The sequence below is a fragment of the Colias croceus genome, chromosome 7 (genome assembly GCF_905220415.1).
Source record: "Colias croceus chromosome 7, ilColCroc2.1".
Classification (NCBI taxonomy): domain Eukaryota; kingdom Metazoa; phylum Arthropoda; class Insecta; order Lepidoptera; family Pieridae; genus Colias; species Colias croceus.
Window position 1 is genome coordinate 2,688,872 of NC_059543.1, and position 21,198 is coordinate 2,710,069.

The 21,198-nt window shown below is 35.3% G+C and overlaps 1 protein-coding gene across 2 annotated transcripts; it reads left to right on the plus strand.

The window, feature by feature from the left end:
- Positions 1-1,248: 1,248 nt before the first annotated feature.
- LOC123693091 (methylthioribose-1-phosphate isomerase) lies at positions 1,249-19,873 on the plus strand. Of its 2 annotated transcripts, XM_045638046.1 has the most exons (7): positions 1,249-1,714; positions 2,304-2,402; positions 7,680-7,816; positions 16,620-16,828; positions 18,307-18,470; positions 19,013-19,214; positions 19,482-19,873. In XM_045638046.1, exons 1-7 carry the CDS (start codon positions 1,583-1,585, stop codon positions 19,619-19,621), a joined length of 1,083 nt encoding a protein of 360 aa, XP_045494002.1. In that variant the 5' UTR covers positions 1,249-1,582; the 3' UTR covers positions 19,622-19,873. The 2 variants fall into 2 exon arrangements, with proteins under 2 accessions (XP_045494002.1, XP_045494003.1); XM_045638047.1 differs by lacking the exon at positions 2,304-2,402.
- The last annotated feature ends 1,325 nt before the right edge of the window (positions 19,874-21,198 follow it).

The window sequence follows — 21,198 nt, forward strand, 5'->3', positions numbered from 1 at the left end:
ACAGCAGTAAATGCATGAGTATTGAGGAATATTGTAAATTAACGTAAATATACACTTGCCTGTTAAATTTATTGCCAGAATTTGGTTTCCAAACACTTCTGCAATTTTGCACAATACAATACATTCTTTATATTCGGAAAATATTTATTATATAAGCAACAATATTAACTTAAATATTCGAAGCGACGCAATTTTTTTGACACACATGCCATAGTGACAAAGTGAGAGTTGCTACAATTTTATTATGGTGACTACCCATAATCAGGGAGTATCGCTTTTTAATAATGGGGAATATTCATGTTTTTCTTTTTTGTCTTAAATTAATAGTTTACTATTTTATAACGTTGAAAATAATATTAATGGGCTTCAAAATACTCTAGATATTTTTAAGAATGAAATTCAAAACTTTAAAAAAATTTAAGCAGTTCAAACGCCGCCATTGTGCGCGCGCTTTTCGTGACGTCACATGACACGTCCAGTGGGTGTTAACCTTAGTGTGTACTATGGGTTGACTATGGGTGATGAATACAATGTCGTGTCAAATGACGTCACATTTCGTTCGACCTGTAGTGGCGCGTTTTGGAAGTTTGAATTTCGCTCCCTTTTTTTGCACTTTTTGAATATTATTTTTGGGGTTTAAGTAATAAGTAAATAAAAAAAAAATCCTTTTCATTATAATATTACGATAATAAGTATTCGAGAAAAAAATATTTAAGGCCATTTAAAATTTTATGCATATTCCCTATTGGTTCAGACTTCAGATACTTAATTTATTTAGCATAAATAATAATTGTCTCATCCAACAATGCTTCTGAATGATGTTGTTGACAATATATTATCAACAAACTCGTGTACAAAAACTAACCTTTTGCACAGAATAACTTAATAACTTTTGCCTTGGGAAAACTTCGTATTAACAGTGGCAATACCAAGTTAGGTGTGAAAGTGATAGAAAACAAAAGTCAGGGTCAATGAACTTGTCCTCAGTCGTCAGTCCTAGACGATATCACCAGTGTTTAGATTTAGATATACATATAAGCTTCTTGACTTAAATTATTTTATTATTATAAAATTAGAAGAATTTGCGCTATGTATTAGTTATTGTAAAATTGTTGTTTTTCACCAACATTTATATATAACGTTAAATGTATATATTTTAAAGTTATGAATTTCTAAAGTTAAACCATAGAGTTCATGACAGTGGAGTGTGGACTGTTCATAAAGAATTCGCACATTGTTTTTCAAACTATTTGGCAATGACGTTTGCGAATTGTGAGTTGTGACTTGTGACAGCGGGAAATATTAAAAAATGAATACACAGAATTTGTAGTTGAAACATTTAATTATTGTAGTTTTGCGTTCTTCGTTGGGCCTGCGACATATTACAACATTATAATAAAGAGCTGACTAAAGGACTTATCGCGTTTGTCAAACTTTGATTAGTTTTTAGTTGCTCCCAACACAGCAAGTGCCGACAATTTTTTTTGTAAATAATTTGAAACTACACTGTATAACGTATGTTTCATCTATTTTAGAATATTTGTAGGCAGATAGTATCTCCTGTCGTCTAGTTTATTAGAAAATGAGTCTCGAATCCATAAGGTACAAACGCGGAAGTTTAGAGGTATTGGATCAATTGCTTCTTCCTTTACAAACGAAGTATATTAAAATTGAAGGTGTGGAAGATGGGTGGAAGGTTATAAATAAAATGCAGGTGAGAAACGGTGTTCATCTTGATAACACATATGGATAGTTCACTATTTGTATATACATATTTTATTTTTTTATTTACCAATAGATTTTTGTTTGTTTGTTATCTTCTTTTCTCATTCATTAATCATTACCAACTTTATTACACATATTTCGAAGAGAGTTATGACATACTGCAGACACATTTGTTTTTCCATTCGATTATTGACTTTTACCTGGCATTTTGCCAGTGATTATTGGCTTTTACCTTAAAGACTGGGATTATTTTAGCTTTTGTGGTTTGAGTTATGAGGTATTTATTAAATGTGACACATATTTTTAATATCAACATTCTGTGATGTGGGAATGTTTGTATTCAGCTATATTTTTAGATAAATGTAGTTTTACATTCCACATTCTCCAATTCCAGCAGTTGTAATCTTTCTTAAAACAACATTACAAGGCTTTGTTACAATATCCGTGTTTTAAAAATAATAAAAAAGAAAAAATAGTAATTTCATAACATGTGTTTCTCATTTCATATGAGTATTGAGAATCCAGAGGTTCTAATTAAAATCTTATTAAAATATTAATAAAGTTTATTGAACTTTTAGGTGCGAGGCGCCCCTGCTATAGCTATAATAGGCTGCTTATCTCTTGCCATAGAGCTCCTCAATGATAACAGCTCAGACAAGAAAGTTATGAGACAAGAGGTCAGTGTGATAACTTACATACAACATTTTATAGTTGCTGTTAAATTTAAATTGTTAGTTTTATTGCTTAGTTCCGTCTCAATTGACGTCGGTCAAATATAAGCATGAAGGATATCACGGAAGTTTAATTTTGAAATCAATGAGTCTCAATAGTTTGAAGCTATCGTTGTATCAATTGGATTTGATGTACCTGCTTAAGACAACATAAAAAGTTTTTTGACCTTAGCTTTTATATGGATGACAAAATTTTAAAATTGCAACGATTGTAATTTAAACTGTACAAATCACATTTCATGCCATTTTATTATTATGATTTTTTTTGTCATTGCATTGATTTTATTCTTAATTTTGTTAGTTTAATGAAAATGGAAATGAATAAAATAGCTTTCTCGCCTAAGGTGGGTATGTCTGAAATATGAGAGTACTTTCCATTTTCACACTTCATATTTTAATATGATTTTTTTTTTTTTTAATTTTTTAATTGAAATATAACAAAAATAGTTTTTAAGTGTAGAGCGTTATAGCGTCTGATAGTAAAGTAAAACCGCAAAATATTTTTTCGCAATTCATCCAAATGAAATGAATTCCCCGATATGAATGATGACAAAATATTTTGCGGTTTCATGATACTGTCAGATATGTTTTCTGATCTCCGTTTCTATTATATGAAATTTTCAGAAAACTATCTTATCTGTAATCCAACAAAGAGAACTGATTACGCAATGAACGTGTGGTTAGCACTCGTCTTGAGATTAAAACATCCTTTTATCACGACCCCACGCGGCAGTCACGATAAACGCGCCTGAAGCATAATAATAAATCCATACTTATATTATAAATGCGAAAGTAACTCTGTCTGTCTGTCTGTCTGTTACTCAATCACGCCTAAACTACTGAACCAATTTGCATGAAATTTGGTATGGAGATATTTTGATACCCGAGAAAGGACATAGGCTACCTTTTATTGCGAAATATGTACCACGGGCGAAGCCGGGCGGACCACTAGTTAATTATAATAACTAGATTTCCGCCCGCGTTTTCAAAGAAAAACCGCATAGTTCCTGTGGGATTTCCGGGATAAAAAGTAGCCTATGCCTTGTTCCGGATCTTCAGCTACCTACATACCAAATCTCATTGTGATCGGTTCAGTAGTATTCGCATGAAAGAGTAACAAACACCCATCCATCCAAACTTTCGCATTTATAATATTAGTAGGATTATATCCACTTGCATTGATAACCAACACGGTTATGGCTGCATTATACAGTATAGTTTATATTGCTAATTATGGCATAAGACACTAATGCAGTACTTATATAGTTTCGTTTCAAGGGCAAAGTACTTGTGTAATCAGAATCTGTTAAAATAACTGGCTGAGTTATACAAAATAGATAAAGGGGAGACGTGACGTAAATAAAAATGATTAATTATCTTATTTATACTCTATACTTCTTATATGTAAAGCAGTGAGAATTTTGTTTGTTTACTTGAAGACATCTCGGGAACTATTTTTTCCAATTGAAAAATTGTAGCAAGTAATTCGTGTTGGATATTCCATTTCAGTTATATCACGCTATGACCAAAATAAACGAAGTTGCAATAAAAAATGTGGCAAAAGCATTCCTTTTGAGATCAGACGAAGATGTGCGACCAACTAGTACTTAGCATAATATTGTAATTAAAAAGTGTTTAAAATACACTACTAATTGACCTGTGTAATTTTTTGCTTTTTTATTATATTTCGACCGACGACGACGTTAAAAATAGCACCGAAGTACCGTAGGCGGCTACTCAGCAAGTCAGCACATTACAATTCTGCAAAACAGTCGTATTGCAGGTATTTTTGTGACACGCAAAATAATTTGGTCGCTCGTTGAAAAAAAAGCATAAGTATAAACTTTTCTTACAAAGGGCTTTTACAATACATTGCGGTTCATACAATCTCAAAGTGTTTAGAGATAATAGACCTAAATAACGTTGTATATGAAAATAAACTAGTCGATAAAAAAATTAAAAAACGAGGACGTGTACACTACTCACTACAGTATGTTTGCATACTGTAATCTCTGGATGACGAAAACATAGGTATAGAGATGGATAACACAGGCTGAACGAAGCTGCGCAAGTTCTGGTGACCACCTTCTGTGTTACCGCCAGACGACGTTACACAAAATACAGACAAAAGAGGAGACGGGCAGACTACTCCATTGTCGAGGAATCTGAGCGGTATGCAGTATACCAAGACGCTAAGAAGGTTCTTAGAGAGTCCATAGCGACCGCTAAGGAGAGGGCATGGGCCGAATTGCTGGAGACTCTGAGCCTTGACCCCTGGGGGCGTCCCTACAGGCTGGTCATGAATAAACTACGTCCTTGGGCTCCACCATTAACAGCTAGATTGGAGCCGGCACTGCTTAGAAAGGTGGTCTCTTCACTCTTCCCGGGTCGAAATGCAACGGAGCACTCGGACCGATGCAGTGACCAAGGAGACCTAGACTGCGCGGGACCTATTCCGGACGTGTCCCTAACTGAATTAGATGTGGCGGTACAACGCCTGAAAAGGAAATCTACCGCCCCGGGGCCCGATGGCGTGCATGGAAGAGTGTGGTCACTCGCCCTCTCACAAGGATTGGCCCAACGATTCTGCGAACTTCTGACAGAATGTTTTAAGAACGGAAGGTTCCCAGAACGATGGAAGGTGGGTCGACTTGTTCTACTAAAAAAGAGCGGCAAACCGGCCGATTCACCATCAGCCTATAGGCCAATTGTTCTGTTAGACGAAGCTGGCAAGCTCTTTGAGCGTATCATTTCCAGCCGTATCCAAAACCATCTGGCGCAAACAGGACCGGACCTTGATGAAGCCCAATATGGCTTTAGGCGTAGGCGGAGTACAGTAGACGCCATAGCCCGCCTGCGAGATATAAGTGAAGAGTGTGTTTCCCAGGGTGGGGTTGCACTGGCAGTATCTTTGGATATCTCCAATGCGTTTAACACCTTGCCCTGGGTCAAAATCCTGGACGGTCTTGCTCAACATCATCTACCGCTCTATCTCCGACGCATCATCCGTTCATATCTTGGTGGACGCAAAATTATCTTTCCCGGGCAACACGGCTGGGGTAGTCATAGGGTTGCATGCGGTGTTCCACAGGGTTCTGTTTTGGGGCCTCTTCTGTGGAACATCGGATACAACTACGTCCTTCGAGGAGTGCTGCCGCAAGGCGTTAGCGCCATCTGTTACGCCGATGATACTCTAGTCGTGTCTACTGGCCGAGACTATAGGGAGGCGCGACTACGAGCTACGGCTGGGGTGGCACAGGTGGTCGCCAAAATCAAAAGTCTAGGGCTAAAAGTAGCACTCGAGAAATCGGAGGCTATATGGTTTCACGGTCATCGGAGGGCTCCACCAAACGGGGAAGATATTGTGGTGAGTGGGGTGCCCATCCGGATTGGGTCCAGGCTGAAATACCTCGGTGTGGTACTCGATCCGCGATGGACATTCCAAGCTCACTTTTCGGCACTGGCTACAAAGCTCAGCACCACGGCAGCGGCTCTCTGCCGCATTATGCCGAATATTGCAGGGCCGAGCGGAGCATGTCGCCGACTCTTTGCTGGAGTTGTGCGCTCACAGGCGCAGTACGGGTGCCCGGTATGGGCGGACAAGCTTTTAACGCGCAATACTATCGTGCTGAGGCGGTCGCAGCGAGTGATAGCCATAAGGGTTGCAAGGGCGTATCGCACTGTTTCGTATGATGCGGTGTGTGTTATAGCCGGTACTGCACCCTGGCACCTCGAAGCGGCCGCCCTGGCGGATGTTTACTGGCGTAGAGCGGAAGCAAGAGGGAGGGGCTTAGAGCTGACCTCCGAAATGCTCGATGCCTGGAAGCAGGAAGCTCGAGACGCGGTGTTCCGAGAATGGAGTCGGGAACTCAACTCATCGTGTGTGGGGGCCTGGACTCTCAGCGCGATAAGCCCGGTGCTAAGAGAGTGGGTAGAGAGAGGGTGGGGGGCACTCAGCTACCGACTTGTGCAGATCCTGTCGGGGCATGGATGCTTCGGCAGCTACCTGCATAGGATTGGACGCGAACCGGCCCCCTCTTGCCACCACTGCAGCAGCCAACTAGACACGGCCCTACATACGTTGGTCGAGTGTCCAGCTTGGACATCCGAAAGAAGGCCTCTCGAGGGCTTGCTGGGAGCGAACAACGAGCTAACCCTGCATGACCTTGTGAAGATGATGGTCGCCGATGACGCGAAATGGGGTATGGTCGCAGCCTTTTGCGAAACCATAATGAAGGCGAAAGAAGATGCAGAGAGGGCCCGGGAAAATGACCCAGCGGCGGAACCTCTGCGTCGACGTAGACCTGGTAGACGTAGGCGTCAGTATGTCCAACGTCTGCCCTGAAACAAGAGCTAACAACTAAGCACAGGGGGAGGTTTACGTAGAGACGAGCATACTACAGATATGCTCGCTGCAAGTAAACCGGCCCCCCCTGCGACAGAGGGTGGATAGCCCGGCAATAGGGCGGCATTATCATTATGCGATACCGTCGCCTATTGCCAAACTAGGGGCTTGGGCGAGTCGCCCAGTTGCGACACTCACCACGTAGGCGGCGGGGGTACAAGGCCCTGTTAACCCCTGTCGCCGAAGATGAACGGTGGCCACCGTTGGGTTTTAGTGGGTATGGCTTCATGCGAGTCCCACATACCCCCTCGTACAGTAAAACTGTAGAGGGGGATGCGTAAATGCATTTCCCAACGTTAAAAAAAAAAAAAAAAAAAAAAAAAAAAAAAAAAAAAAAAAAAAAAAGGTATAGAGATGGATTTCAAACATTATTTTTTAAATTAGTATCCGCTTCCGTATAAATGAGACTATACTGATGTAGCATTCATGTAAATTTTTATTGGTGCAGTGCAATACGCCCGATAGCCTATTTACCCGTAAGAAATCGATCAATGATACGTATATACTTATATAGAATGCATTTGCCCCATATCGCACAAGAACACACGAGATTTCATTTTATTGCGCATGCACACTTGTACAGTGCAAATAAATACTAAACTAAATAAATATGTAATTAAAGTTAGTTACTTCAAACTGAAAATACCCATTATTTTATAAAGGTAGTTTATTAAAAAATATTTTACTTCGATTGGAATTTGCAAATGCCCATTCAGGAACACGATCTAAATCAAATCAAAATCTGTACCCATAATTAATGTGACCGTTCTTACAGCGTGTAATTGTATGAAAATAACCGTGTCTAATATCAATTTCAGATAGAAGGCAAACTCAATTATTTGGTGTCGGCGCGAACAACAGCTGTGAACATAAAAGTGGCAGCCGATGAGCTGATAAGCTTGGCCAATTCGCTGAGTGCTGATGAGTCTGTAACACCTGAGGAATTTAAAGAGAGGTACGTGTTTGTTTGGAGATTCTATGATACTGTTTGTCCTAAAGATATAACATAGATATGTTTTTACTGACATTTTTATTTTTAATTTATATTTTTCTTATTATTGAATAATTTGTAAGTAATATGTTATTTATATTGTGGATTGAATGTGATTTTTTTATATTAGATGCAATGTCGTATCCTGTAAACCAAGCAAAACTTTTTTATTTCGAAAAACACACAAAATTGAAGTCTTCTTTGGGAACTACGGTTAAAACGGTATTATAGTAGAGCCATTTTAATAGGCAACATTTGACAGTTCAACTAAATTCAACAACGTAACCTAGTAACGACGACATAGAATAACATGATATTTCGTTATGTTAGATCTGCACATTTGCTTAACTTTTTTCAATAACGATTACATATTTATAATAATAATGACCGATAGAAGTAATTTTAAGATTTCATTTTACTGATAAACCATTCTAAACATAATAAACAATTTCTGAATTGAAGAACTGACGTCTCTACAATTTTGTGTCATTAAACCTTTTTTCTTTTTAAATACCAGAGATGTTACTCTAAAAATCGAAATCTGACATCTAGAATCGAATGCATTGATTACTTGTGAATAAAAATCATCATAAATTAGTAAATTCGATTGACAAATGTATCAAATCCGTATCGATTAATTCACTTTAATCGATTTTTTGAAGCAGGTTACCTCTCTTCGAAAATAAAATTGATAGACGTCAAATGTTGCCTATTAAATTGGCTCGCCTATAGAATAAGTAACTATGTACATTCTAATACCTTTTTATCCCGCCGCGGCCGTTCCCAAAAACGTCTTAAATTCGCGAATTTTAGAAAATTTATTGCGTTATAATTTTTGTAAGTTAGATCAACAACAGATAAGTATTTTATTTTGTAATATATATTGAATGTACAAACAACACAATCTTATTTTTATCGAAAAATGCATATATATGTAGGTATAATTTTCACTTATATCATGATGCGCAAATATGTACGTTCGTTCTTTCTTCTCGCTCCAGCGACTCAATCGAATGCAATTACGTAGAGCTATAACCTATATATCATGGACTTTTTATCAAACAAGGCCGCGGGATAAATCATTAAATTATATAGAGCATCTAGCACATCAAGCGACGCCAATAAATAAATGTCTTTTCAATAAACAACTATGATTATTAAAACATGCGCAACGCTAGCTTTATAATAATTTATGCTATGATAAACGATGCAAATATTGATAAGCAACGTACATAAGTCGGTGACGAGTACATCATTTTGTTATTATTACATTTTATGTATAACTAGCTGTGCCCGCGACTTCGTCCGCGTGGAATAGCGACTGCATAGTAGTTACTACTTTACATACAATTATGTAGTAAACACGTACTACCATAAACAATTCATAGAATTGTTAATAGAATTTATTACTAATCTAAGCTAAAAAACTTACGTACTTTCCGGAAATCTGGGGCATTTTCCGGGGATATCCGGAAAATGCCTGTAAAATATCTGGGAAATCCCCCGGAAAATGTGTGAAAATGTCCGGGAAATACCCAGAAAATATCCGTAAAATATCCGGAAAATGCGTGAAAATGTTCGGGAAAAGCGTGGAAAATGCCTGATAAATCTCCGGAAAATGCCAGGGAAATGTCTGGAAAATACCCGGAAAAAGCGTGGAAAATGCCTGGAAAATCCCCGGAAAATGCCTGAGAGATGCCCAGAAAATGCCCGGAAAATATTCAAAAAATGCGTGGGTCCGCCTAAAGCAAAGGGGGCGCAGGACTTAGAAAATTTTTGATGGAGTTGGTGTCATTATAACACCTATTTATTATTGTTTTATCGTAAAGATTACGCTAATTTATGCATGTTTTATAGAAAAAACTTTTTCTCTAAAATCAAAAATGGCCGAGATATTCGCCCTCTATAAGTCCTGCGCCCCCTTTGCTTTAGTCCAACCAATGCGTGAAAATGTCCGGAAAAGGCGTGGAAAATGCCTGGAAAATTCCCGGAAAATGTCAGGGAAATGTCTGGGAAATGCCTGAGAAATATATGGAAAATATCCGGAAAATGCGTAAAAATGTCCGGGAAAAGCGTGGAAAGTGCCTGGAAAATCTCCGGCAAATGTCTGGGAAATGTCTGGAAAATATCCGGAAAAAGCGTGGAAAATGCCTGGAAAATGCCTGGAAAATCTTCGGAAAATGCGTGAAAATATCCGGAAAAGGCGTGGAAAATGCCTGGAAAATCCCCGGAAAATGCGTGAGGAATTGCCCGGAAAATGCCCGGAAAATGCGTGAAAATGTCCGGAAAAAGCGTGGAAAATGCCACTTCAAATTTGCGAAGTAATTAAAGCAGACAACCAAAAAAAGAAAAAGAAAGCTAAAATCTTTCATATTAAATGTATATGGGATATTCATATTTCATATGTACTTAATGTAAGGGTTTAAAGATATTTTTTTTGATATTTCTCGATTTATTTAAAAAAAAATGATTACGGCCATTATTAGTTTTTTGTTATCTGTAATACTTACAAAAAAAAAATCGCCTGTGCACACTGAACGATTACACCTTGTACATGAATGCCTTAGCAAATGTTCGCCGTGATTATTTAAATGATCATAATTTTTTTATTAATGAACCAATTGACATGAATTAAACACTAAATTTTTACAAACAAACACACACACACACAAGTCACAGTCCCACACACAAATACACACGCACATTCAAGGCCAAGGCAACACTAAAACACACATATGCATGCCGGAAAAAACAATTTCTACTTTAATTTTTTTGTTTGTTAAACATTTTTATTTTTTATTGTTCTTATTGGCATTTCTTGAATATTCTTTGGAAGAGGGCGCTGGCTCCTGACATACAGGTTTTTACCTAGTTTGGGAGTCAGAGACTTCACAGTATTTCAAAATGTAAAACTATTGTCAATAAAGAATTTTTATTTATTTTATTTACTAAATGACAAAAAAAATTAACTACAGTTTTGGGTTCGGGATCAATTTACTAATTACACCTGCTAATATTTTTTTACATATTTTCATTGTATAAAATCGTAACATAACTTCCTTTATGTATTGTTCTATTAACACATGGATAATAATATCTTCCCAAGGTACTAAATTTTAATAAAAAAGTTGTTTTTGTTATTTATATCTAAAAAAGAGTAGTTATATTAGACAGAAATAAACATAAAATTTTTATAAGTTATGGAAGCTGAATGTAATGCAAATGGGCAAATATAAAAGTAAAATTAGGTATTTAAAATAAATAAATGAAACAACTACCAATTACAGAAAAACTTCTTTTTCGGTTGAAAATTGCTGGATCATGAGTATAATTCTTTATCTCTTACCTTGGGCAGTCTGGAAGAGATCGCTAGTAAGCGATAAGACCGCTTTATGTACATACCGTGTTAATCCATTTGGTATGATTGTAAATATTTTACGTATATTAAATTGATAAATAATATGTACTCTGATCCCAGTACTATCTGTACCGCGAAAGCCATAACGATAATAAAACAACAGTAAAGCACGAATAAAAATCATACTTGTACAGTAGTTGTGAGTGCAATATTTACGTTTCAAAATAACATTTTTTTTGGTACTAAAACGTAGGTAGATTCTCACGCACGCACGCTGATACGTGGTTGGCTGCCCCTTTTCTCATTCCCGAAAAATATCCTCTAAAATTACCCAAGATTCTTCCAATGATTGTACCATACGTTGGAAATTAACTTTAGTCAACAATTGACCACGCGCCAGGATACTTATTTCTACTACATCCTCACGCAAATCGTTAATTTTTTATGAACATTGAATCTGTAAATAAAAAAAATGAAAAGATTACTTTACCTTATTTTATTAAAAAGCTACTAACAAATAAAATTCTATCAAGAACTTAAGTGACCTTCTTTGGGCGTATAATATAGTCTTGTAAAAGTTATACATAAAAATAAAATTTCATCATTTTCTTATTTTGTCGTAACTTCAATTCTAATTAAAAACATGAGTCTAACTATATAATTAATTATGTATAAAGAATAAATATAAAAGCCTTTGTGGGAACGCAAGAAGGATTTTTTAAAATGTCACAATTAACTGTTAATGGTGTCTTGTTTGACATCAAATAATAAACATCTACCCTCACTTGTAAAATTTTATTTAGTATATTCACATAAAATACTAGCTGTGCCCGCGACTTCGTCCGCGTGGAATAGCGACTGCATAGTAGTTACTACTTTACATACAATTATGTAGTAAACACGTACTACCATAAACAATTCATAGAATTGTTAATAGAATTTATTACTAATCTAAGCTAAAAAACTTACGTACTTTCCGGAAATCTGGGGCATTTTCCGGGGATATCCGGAAAATGCCTGTAAAATATCTGGGAAATCCCCCGGAAAATGTGTGAAAATGTCCGGGAAATACCCAGAAAATATCCGTAAAATATCCGGAAAATGCGTGAAAATGTTCGGGAAAAGCGTGGAAAATGCCTGATAAATCTCCGGAAAATGCCAGGGAAATGTCTGGAAAATACCCGGAAAAAGCGTGGAAAATGCCTGGAAAATCCCCGGAAAATGCCTGAGAGATGCCCAGAAAATGCCCGGAAAATATTCAAAAAATGCGTGGGTCCGCCTAAAGCAAAGGGGGCGCAGGACTTAGAAAATTTTTGATGGAGTTGGTGTCATTATAACACCTATTTATTATTGTTTTATCGTAAAGATTACGCTAATTTATGCATGTTTTATAGAAAAAACTTTTTCTCTAAAATCAAAAATGGCCGAGATATTCGCCCTCTATAAGTCCTGCGCCCCCTTTGCTTTAGTCCAACCAATGCGTGAAAATGTCCGGAAAAGGCGTGGAAAATGCCTGGAAAATTCCCGGAAAATGTCAGGGAAATGTCTGGGAAATGCCTGAGAAATATATGGAAAATATCCGGAAAATGCGTAAAAATGTCCGGGAAAAGCGTGGAAAGTGCCTGGAAAATCTCCGGCAAATGTCTGGGAAATGTCTGGAAAATATCCGGAAAAAGCGTGGAAAATGCCTGGAAAATGCCTGGAAAATCTTCGGAAAATGCGTGAAAATATCCGGAAAAGGCGTGGAAAATGCCTGGAAAATCCCCGGAAAATGCGTGAGGAATTGCCCGGAAAATGCCCGGAAAATGCGTGAAAATGTCCGGAAAAAGCGTGGAAAATGCCACTTCAAATTTGCGAAGTAATTAAAGCAGACAACCAAAAAAAGAAAAAGAAAGCTAAAATCTTTCATATTAAATGTATATGGGATATTCATATTTCATATGTACTTAATGTAAGGGTTTAAAGATATTTTTTTTGATATTTCTCGATTTATTTAAAAAAAAATGATTACGGCCATTATTAGTTTTTTGTTATCTGTAATACTTACAAAAAAAAAATCGCCTGTGCACACTGAACGATTACACCTTGTACATGAATGCCTTAGCAAATGTTCGCCGTGATTATTTAAATGATCATAATTTTTTTATTAATGAACCAATTGACATGAATTAAACACTAAATTTTTACAAACAAACACACACACACACAAGTCACAGTCCCACACACAAATACACACGCACATTCAAGGCCAAGGCAACACTAAAACACACATATGCATGCCGGAAAAAACAATTTCTACTTTAATTTTTTTGTTTGTTAAACATTTTTATTTTTTATTGTTCTTATTGGCATTTCTTGAATATTCTTTGGAAGAGGGCGCTGGCTCCTGACATACAGGTTTTTACCTAGTTTGGGAGTCAGAGACTTCACAGTATTTCAAAATGTAAAACTATTGTCAATAAAGAATTTTTATTTATTTTATTTACTAAATGACAAAAAAAATTAACTACAGTTTTGGGTTCGGGATCAATTTACTAATTACACCTGCTAATATTTTTTTACATATTTTCATTGTATAAAATCGTAACATAACTTCCTTTATGTATTGTTCTATTAACACATGGATAATAATATCTTCCCAAGGTACTAAATTTTAATAAAAAAGTTGTTTTTGTTATTTATATCTAAAAAAGAGTAGTTATATTAGACAGAAATAAACATAAAATTTTTATAAGTTATGGAAGCTGAATGTAATGCAAATGGGCAAATATAAAAGTAAAATTAGGTATTTAAAATAAATAAATGAAACAACTACCAATTACAGAAAAACTTCTTTTTCGGTTGAAAATTGCTGGATCATGAGTATAATTCTTTATCTCTTACCTTGGGCAGTCTGGAAGAGATCGCTAGTAAGCGATAAGACCGCTTTATGTACATACCGTGTTAATCCATTTGGTATGATTGTAAATATTTTACGTATATTAAATTGATAAATAATATGTACTCTGATCCCAGTACTATCTGTACCGCGAAAGCCATAACGATAATAAAACAACAGTAAAGCACGAATAAAAATCATACTTGTACAGTAGTTGTGAGTGCAATATTTACGTTTCAAAATAACATTTTTTTTGGTACTAAAACGTAGGTAGATTCTCACGCACGCACGCTGATACGTGGTTGGCTGCCCCTTTTCTCATTCCCGAAAAATATCCTCTAAAATTACCCAAGATTCTTCCAATGATTGTACCATACGTTGGAAATTAACTTTAGTCAACAATTGACCACGCGCCAGGATACTTATTTCTACTACATCCTCACGCAAATCGTTAATTTTTTATGAACATTGAATCTGTAAATAAAAAAAATGAAAAGATTACTTTACCTTATTTTATTAAAAAGCTACTAACAAATAAAATTCTATCAAGAACTTAAGTGACCTTCTTTGGGCGTATAATATAGTCTTGTAAAAGTTATACATAAAAATAAAATTTCATCATTTTCTTATTTTGTCGTAACTTCAATTCTAATTAAAAACATGAGTCTAACTATATAATTAATTATGTATAAAGAATAAATATAAAAGCCTTTGTGGGAACGCAAGAAGGATTTTTTAAAATGTCACAATTAACTGTTAATGGTGTCTTGTTTGACATCAAATAATAAACATCTACCCTCACTTGTAAAATTTTATTTAGTATATTCACATAAAATATAAGCACCTGAAGTGGACTCTGGGAAGACATGGGTTAAAAAGTTAAATAAATAAGTACAATTAAAAACCCCACCAACATCATATTATTTAATTCTTAATTATAAATTTGCAAGAAGCGTTAAATATGTAAATTGATTTGATTTTAATGAAGTCTCATAGATGGCGCTGTTTCATATTTGTCTTTATACTACTAAGATTCATTAAACTGTTTCTCTGCCAAAATTACGTAAATGACGTAGTTTTTATAGTGTAAAGCTAGATAATAGCGTGGCTTACCCAAAAACAACATTTAAACATGAGTTTTTAGATTGTACGCTGTGTAATACACGGAATACGTTAGAAAAATAAAGGTTCACAGCTCCTCCCCCGGAGGTGATAGCATGATAATGTGTATATAAAAGCCTCACCCGACCTGTTAGTAATATTCATGCAAAATTTGAAGTCAATCTATGCGGTACTTTTCGAGATTAGCTCGGACAAACATACAGACAAACAGACAAACAGACAAACCGACAAACAGACAAACAGACAAAAATTCTAAAAACTATGTTTTTGGCTTCTATATCGATTATAGATCATGGATTATGTATTCTTTTAAAAAAATATTCAATGTACAGTTTTGACTTTCCTACGATTTTATTATATGTATAGATAAAAAAAGTAATAACCATCTATCGGTAAATAAAAATATTTTATGTATGAAAAACGTATTGGGAGATTCACTAATTTAATAGAATAAAAAATTAAGTTTATAAAAAAAAGTTTCAAATGTATTTTTCTAACTGACCGTGAACGTTCGTCTGAAAGTGTGTTCGTATTTAAATCTTAAAACCAACTTAACCACTTTGGATGAGACTTATAAATAAAATAGTTTTGTCAATTTAAAGAAGCACTTCATAATTGATAATAATACTCATTAAAATTGTATCGAGTTGAATAGGTATATGGCTTTGTTCATTGAAAATGTCAAATACCCGTAAGAAAGTAAATATTGTGTTTATCAACAAAGGCCTATGTGGACGAGGTCGCTGGTAATAACTAGTATGTATGATATGATCGCGAACCATCTGTTTAGACGTGGTTATTAAGATTACGATAATCACCTAAATTCTTTCGACCTTCAAAATGTAAGAGATTATGCTCAAAATTGCAATTAATCGGAATCAGATAATTTTGACTTTTATATTTATAGACTTGTCGTTAACTCGTCAATATAAATATTCAAATACATATACCAATACAATACAAAGTATATTATTCTATACCATGTTGCAGTTCTTCAATACAAATAAGTCACTGGTTTTCTAAGGTCTTATTGCAAATTATAAATGTCAAGTTACAAGTTTATTTGGTGTATTTTCACATAGGTACATTATTGTAGAGGTGAAATTACTTATTACTCTTATTAGTTATTCCATTTAAGTGTAATATTTTTTTTAGTTTTAGATTTTTAATGATAAAATCTACAGCATACTCTTTCTTTCTTTCTTTCTTTCTTTCTTAAGGCCTGTTTAGAGTTAAATTTCAAGGTCGCGTCATGGCAATCGAGGCGACGATTTTAGTATCTTTGAATCTTGCCAAAGAAGTTTCACTTCTGATACGTGTGCCAAAGAAGTTTCATTTCTGACACACACACTCTTTTTTATTGTTTGTTTTAAAAGCGGCAAATTTAAAATAAAAACCACTAATTACAGATTCATAGCGAGCATCGAGGGCATGCTAGCCAAGGACATAGAGGACAACAAAGCGATAGGCAGAAACGGGTGCGAGGCGATACTGAAGAGCTTGGAGGGGGACGGGCTTGTGAGGGTGCTCACGCATTGTAACACTGGCTCGTTGGCCACAGCGGAGTATGGGACTGCTCTGGGGGTTATACGGTCGTTGCATGCTGCTAAACGATTGGGTGAGTTGTCTACACTAAGAGCTAGCGCACAAGAGCAACTTTTGTCTCCGCAACTATTTTGTCTCTCACGTCAACTCTATAGGAAGTTGCGTCGCTACGCGCGCGCACTTTCTTACTAGCCCATAGAGTTGATGGGAGAGACAAAATAGTTGCGGAGACAAAAGTTGCTCTTGCGCGCACTTTCTTATATTTTAGAGAGGAAATATTTCATTGTTTCTCTGTTTGCATTGAATACCCTCCGAAACTATTTAATGTTACTGGAATAAATTTCTTTACGTTTTCATTAATAGATTAGAATTTAGATGACACTTTATGACAGAGTGTAAAGAAATTAAATTGTTTCTTTGTGAATTATTGAAATGACCATTCCTAATTATTAATGATGGAAAACAGATAATTAATTATAAAATTGAGAACAAACTAACCTTAATATTTTACATTAATTAAATAGTAAAGTCTTAATATTTCCATGATAAATGTTATATTAAATTAACAGTGCCAAGAACTAATTCAGCCGCTGTCTAATATGTTGTACTGCAGCCAATTTTACATCATTTACACGATTCTGTTGATATTGACTAATTACTTTACATTCTTGGCATTAATACTGTTTAATTAAATGCCTAAAAACATTTATCATGACAAGATATGTTTGCATTGAAGTTGTTGATGGTTTTATTAGCATAGAATTTGTTTAGAAATAAAATAGTTGAAATAATGTTCTTGACCTGGTTTTGAAAAAAAATAAACATAATAAAACTTAGCGATGTCAAGGGACATCCGGATGGAACGAAGTGTTAAGTTAGAGAGAGACAGACAGAGAACCACGCGCACGGCGCACGGCTTACAACTGTAGCAAAAAGTGTCGTGACAACTTTTCGTAATAATTTTTTCCGTCTAGCCCCTTTTCACAACGCGCGATAAGGAAGTTCGTTCCAATAATTCTTTAACAAATTCGAATCATGTTACTATTAATGTTTTAATTACTATCACTATGTTTTCTATATTCTCTGTTTCATTTGTTCTCAATGATATTTTTGAAACTTATGTTCTAACTGCTCTTTTCAAAATACCTATGGCAATGAGATATTCCATTTTGGTAAAAAGTAGCCTATGTTATTCTCGATACTGCTGACTACTGCTTCTCTTGACTATCTGCATACATAAAAATCATATAATAAAATCGTTCCGTTGCGACCTGAAGGAAACAAACTCACATATCCTACCATAGTTAATATTATAAATGTGAAAGTAACTCTGTCTGTCTGTCTGTTACTCATTCCCGCCCAAACTACTGAACCAATTTGCATGAAATTTGGTATGGAGATATTTTGATACCCGAGAAAGGACATAGGCTACCTTTTATTGCGAAATATGTACCACGGGCGAAGCCGGGGCGGACCACTAGTCTAATATAAGTAAGTATATGTAGGTACATAATATTATACACAAATTTTCATATACATTTTCTATTCTAGAACACGTATACTGCACGGAGACGAGGCCGTACAATCAAGGCGCGAGGCTAACCGCCTATGAGCTAGTTCACGAGAAGATACCAGCCACCCTCATTGTGGATAGCATGGTGGCTGCGCTGATGCATGTTAGGAATATTGGCGCGGTCGTTGTGGGGGCTGATCGGGTGAGATTATATATATTTTTTTCTTTATGGCATTTATAAACAGATAGTTAGATATTGTTTAACATCAAATCCTTCTTATTTGCGGTTTTATAACATACATTTAATCAAAATCACGATGTTCTTTTTGTTGTTCTAATTACTTGGTTTCATAATAAAATATATAATACGTTAGAATTAAGATCATAAATAGTTAATCTTCCAATATTATCCCTACTTATAATATTATAAATGCGAAAGTAACTCTGTCTGTCTGTCAGTCTGTCTGTTACGCTTTCCCGCTTAAACCTCTCAACCGATTTTGATGAAATTTGGCACAGGCAATCTTTAGACCCTGAGAAAGAACATAGGCTACCTTTTATTGCGAAATATGTACCACGGGCGAAGCCGGGGCGGACCGCTAGTTCATTATAAAAATTACAAACCTGCTGTCCCAGCAAATGATCCGCCAATTGCTTATTGCTTTGAGGTATAAAAATGGCTTACAAATTACTAGTAAACGCAACATAAAATTCCATAGAAAATAATCAAGGTCTTTCTTCCAGGTGGCAGCGAACGGGGACACAGCAAACAAAATAGGAACGTACCAAATAGCGATAGTAGCGAAATACCACAATGTGCCTTTCTACGTGGCCGCTCCGTTTACTTCCATAGATATGAACATTTCTTCCGGAGATCGGATCAAGATTGAAGAGAGGCCGGAGAATGAAATGACACATATTGGTGATAGGAGGATCGCTGCACCAGGTATTATTAGTTACGTTATATATCCATCATATAAATAATAATTAAAATTAAGAAATTTTAAATAAAAAGGTCTTTGATTGATGAAAACAACTTATCAAATCTGAACACTGAAAATTATTTTCAAAATTCGCTTAATTTATTCAAAATTACGAAGTACATATCAAGATATAAAGACACAGTTGAATTGGGAATTATTACAGCGTTTAGATAGTTTTACTGCAAATAATCTTTTTTCGTAATACTTAGTTATATTTATTTTATCTTCAGGCATCAACTGCTGGAATCCATCCTTCGACATTACACCTGCTTCTCTGATCACTGGCATTATTACGGAAAAGGGTGTCTTCCCTCCAGAAAACCTGAAGACATTATTTGCTCAAAAATCTAATAGGCCTATTGTTTCATAATTATTTAAACGAACAACTGATAAACTATAAGTTCCTCATAAAATGAATGTAAACATAAGAAAATTGTATTTATAAGGCTTTTATAACTTTTGTATGAATGTAGTAAGTGCTAAAATATCGAGATTTGTTTTGATGATACTATTGTTGATTTATGCATATATGCATGCATCTGCCAAATTTAAAACATGTAATGTTATTCGTGTACATATTTTTGTGTAACAAATAAATTAAGCATAAAATTTAGTTTGGTTATAAAGTCGTTTTATTTTAACTTATTTCCTATCTGATAACACCTGTTAACAAAAGGATTGAGTAATTAAATTTTCTGATGATTTTTGACGTGATAACGTCTTTAAAATCGTTTTAGTCCGGTGACATGTTCAGAAACTTGTGTCACACCATGTCACACCAAAACCTCACGAGCGCGATCGCAGGTATAACGAGAGAGAGACGGACCGATCTCCCGTCTCATCTCGAGCGCTGCCACTGCATTATCACAGATTAGAGAATAGTTACTTCGTAAGCATTATGTTATCACGTAAACATCTCTATCGTAAACCTACTTTACAAACAACCAATTTTTTATAAGCAGTATCACATTTTTAATCTTTATAAAATTGTGCGGAGTTGCTAAGCAGGCATAAAATCTTGTGAGGAAACTATTGGAATACAAATGTATTAAACTTATAACCTACTAGCGGTCCGCCCCGGTTGCGCCCGTGGTACATGTTGTAGGGACTTGTTATGTGCGGGTGTAATAAAAGATGAAATTACTACGCAAAGGTTATATTTCGTTAACTACATATATTTAACCGTATGTAATTAATATTCGACCTAATGCGACCCACCCGCGTCCCGACAAGCCCGTAACTCTGTGCATAGCGCACGAACTGTTTATATATGAGTTACCGTGTGAACTTTCTTAGCGTTACACTTGAAATTCGATAACTCATAAATTGGCTTGTCGACGCTACATCATTCCCCCCTTAAAAAATAAAAAGGGTATACAAGTAAAAAAAAACTTACAATAAATGTAAACTAAACAATAAACAGATGGGTGTACATAAAGTGTCGCTATATAATATAAGGTTACAAAATGTTTACAATTTAAAGTATAAAAAATGTTCACAATATAAATCAATCATAACGTATACAAGTGGTTAACAGTTAACACCTAATTTCGTTAAACTATTTATGTTATTACAAAAACTCGGTTGGGTCTTCTAAGTGGCGTGCGATAATTGTTACACGTCATCTAACACTTAGTAACATTAACATTTCAAATCCCAATACGTTTTTCTTACACTTGTATCGTTTAATATTGCAAAGGCTATTACTATACACTCATAAGCCATAAATCAAAAGTACTTAAATTTCTAAGTAGTAAACATTTCAATAAAAACTTAACACAAACATAAATTTGAAATACCGTACTTAAAACGTTAAACCATTAACAATGAACTCGTTTCAAATTTCACAAATGCTATTATTTATTAAATACGATGTGTTGATTACTAAGTATTTATTATACATTTCTATGAAGTCTTATATGAATACTTATAATCATCGTAATTCTA

What these genes read in the sequence shown, in the direction of transcription:
- LOC123693091 (XM_045638046.1), top strand. Translation starts at nt 1,583, where the DNA reads ATGAGTCTCGAATCCATAAGGTACAAACGCGGAAGTTTAGAGGTATTG. An exon ending in CCTGAGGAATTTAAAGAGAG is followed by an intron (nt 7,817 to 16,619) that starts GTACGTGTTTGT and finishes CACTAATTACAG; the next exon opens with ATTCATAGCGAGCATCGAGG. An exon ending in TAGGAGGATCGCTGCACCAG is followed by an intron (nt 19,215 to 19,481) that starts GTATTATTAGTT and finishes TTTTATCTTCAG; the next exon opens with GCATCAACTGCTGGAATCCA.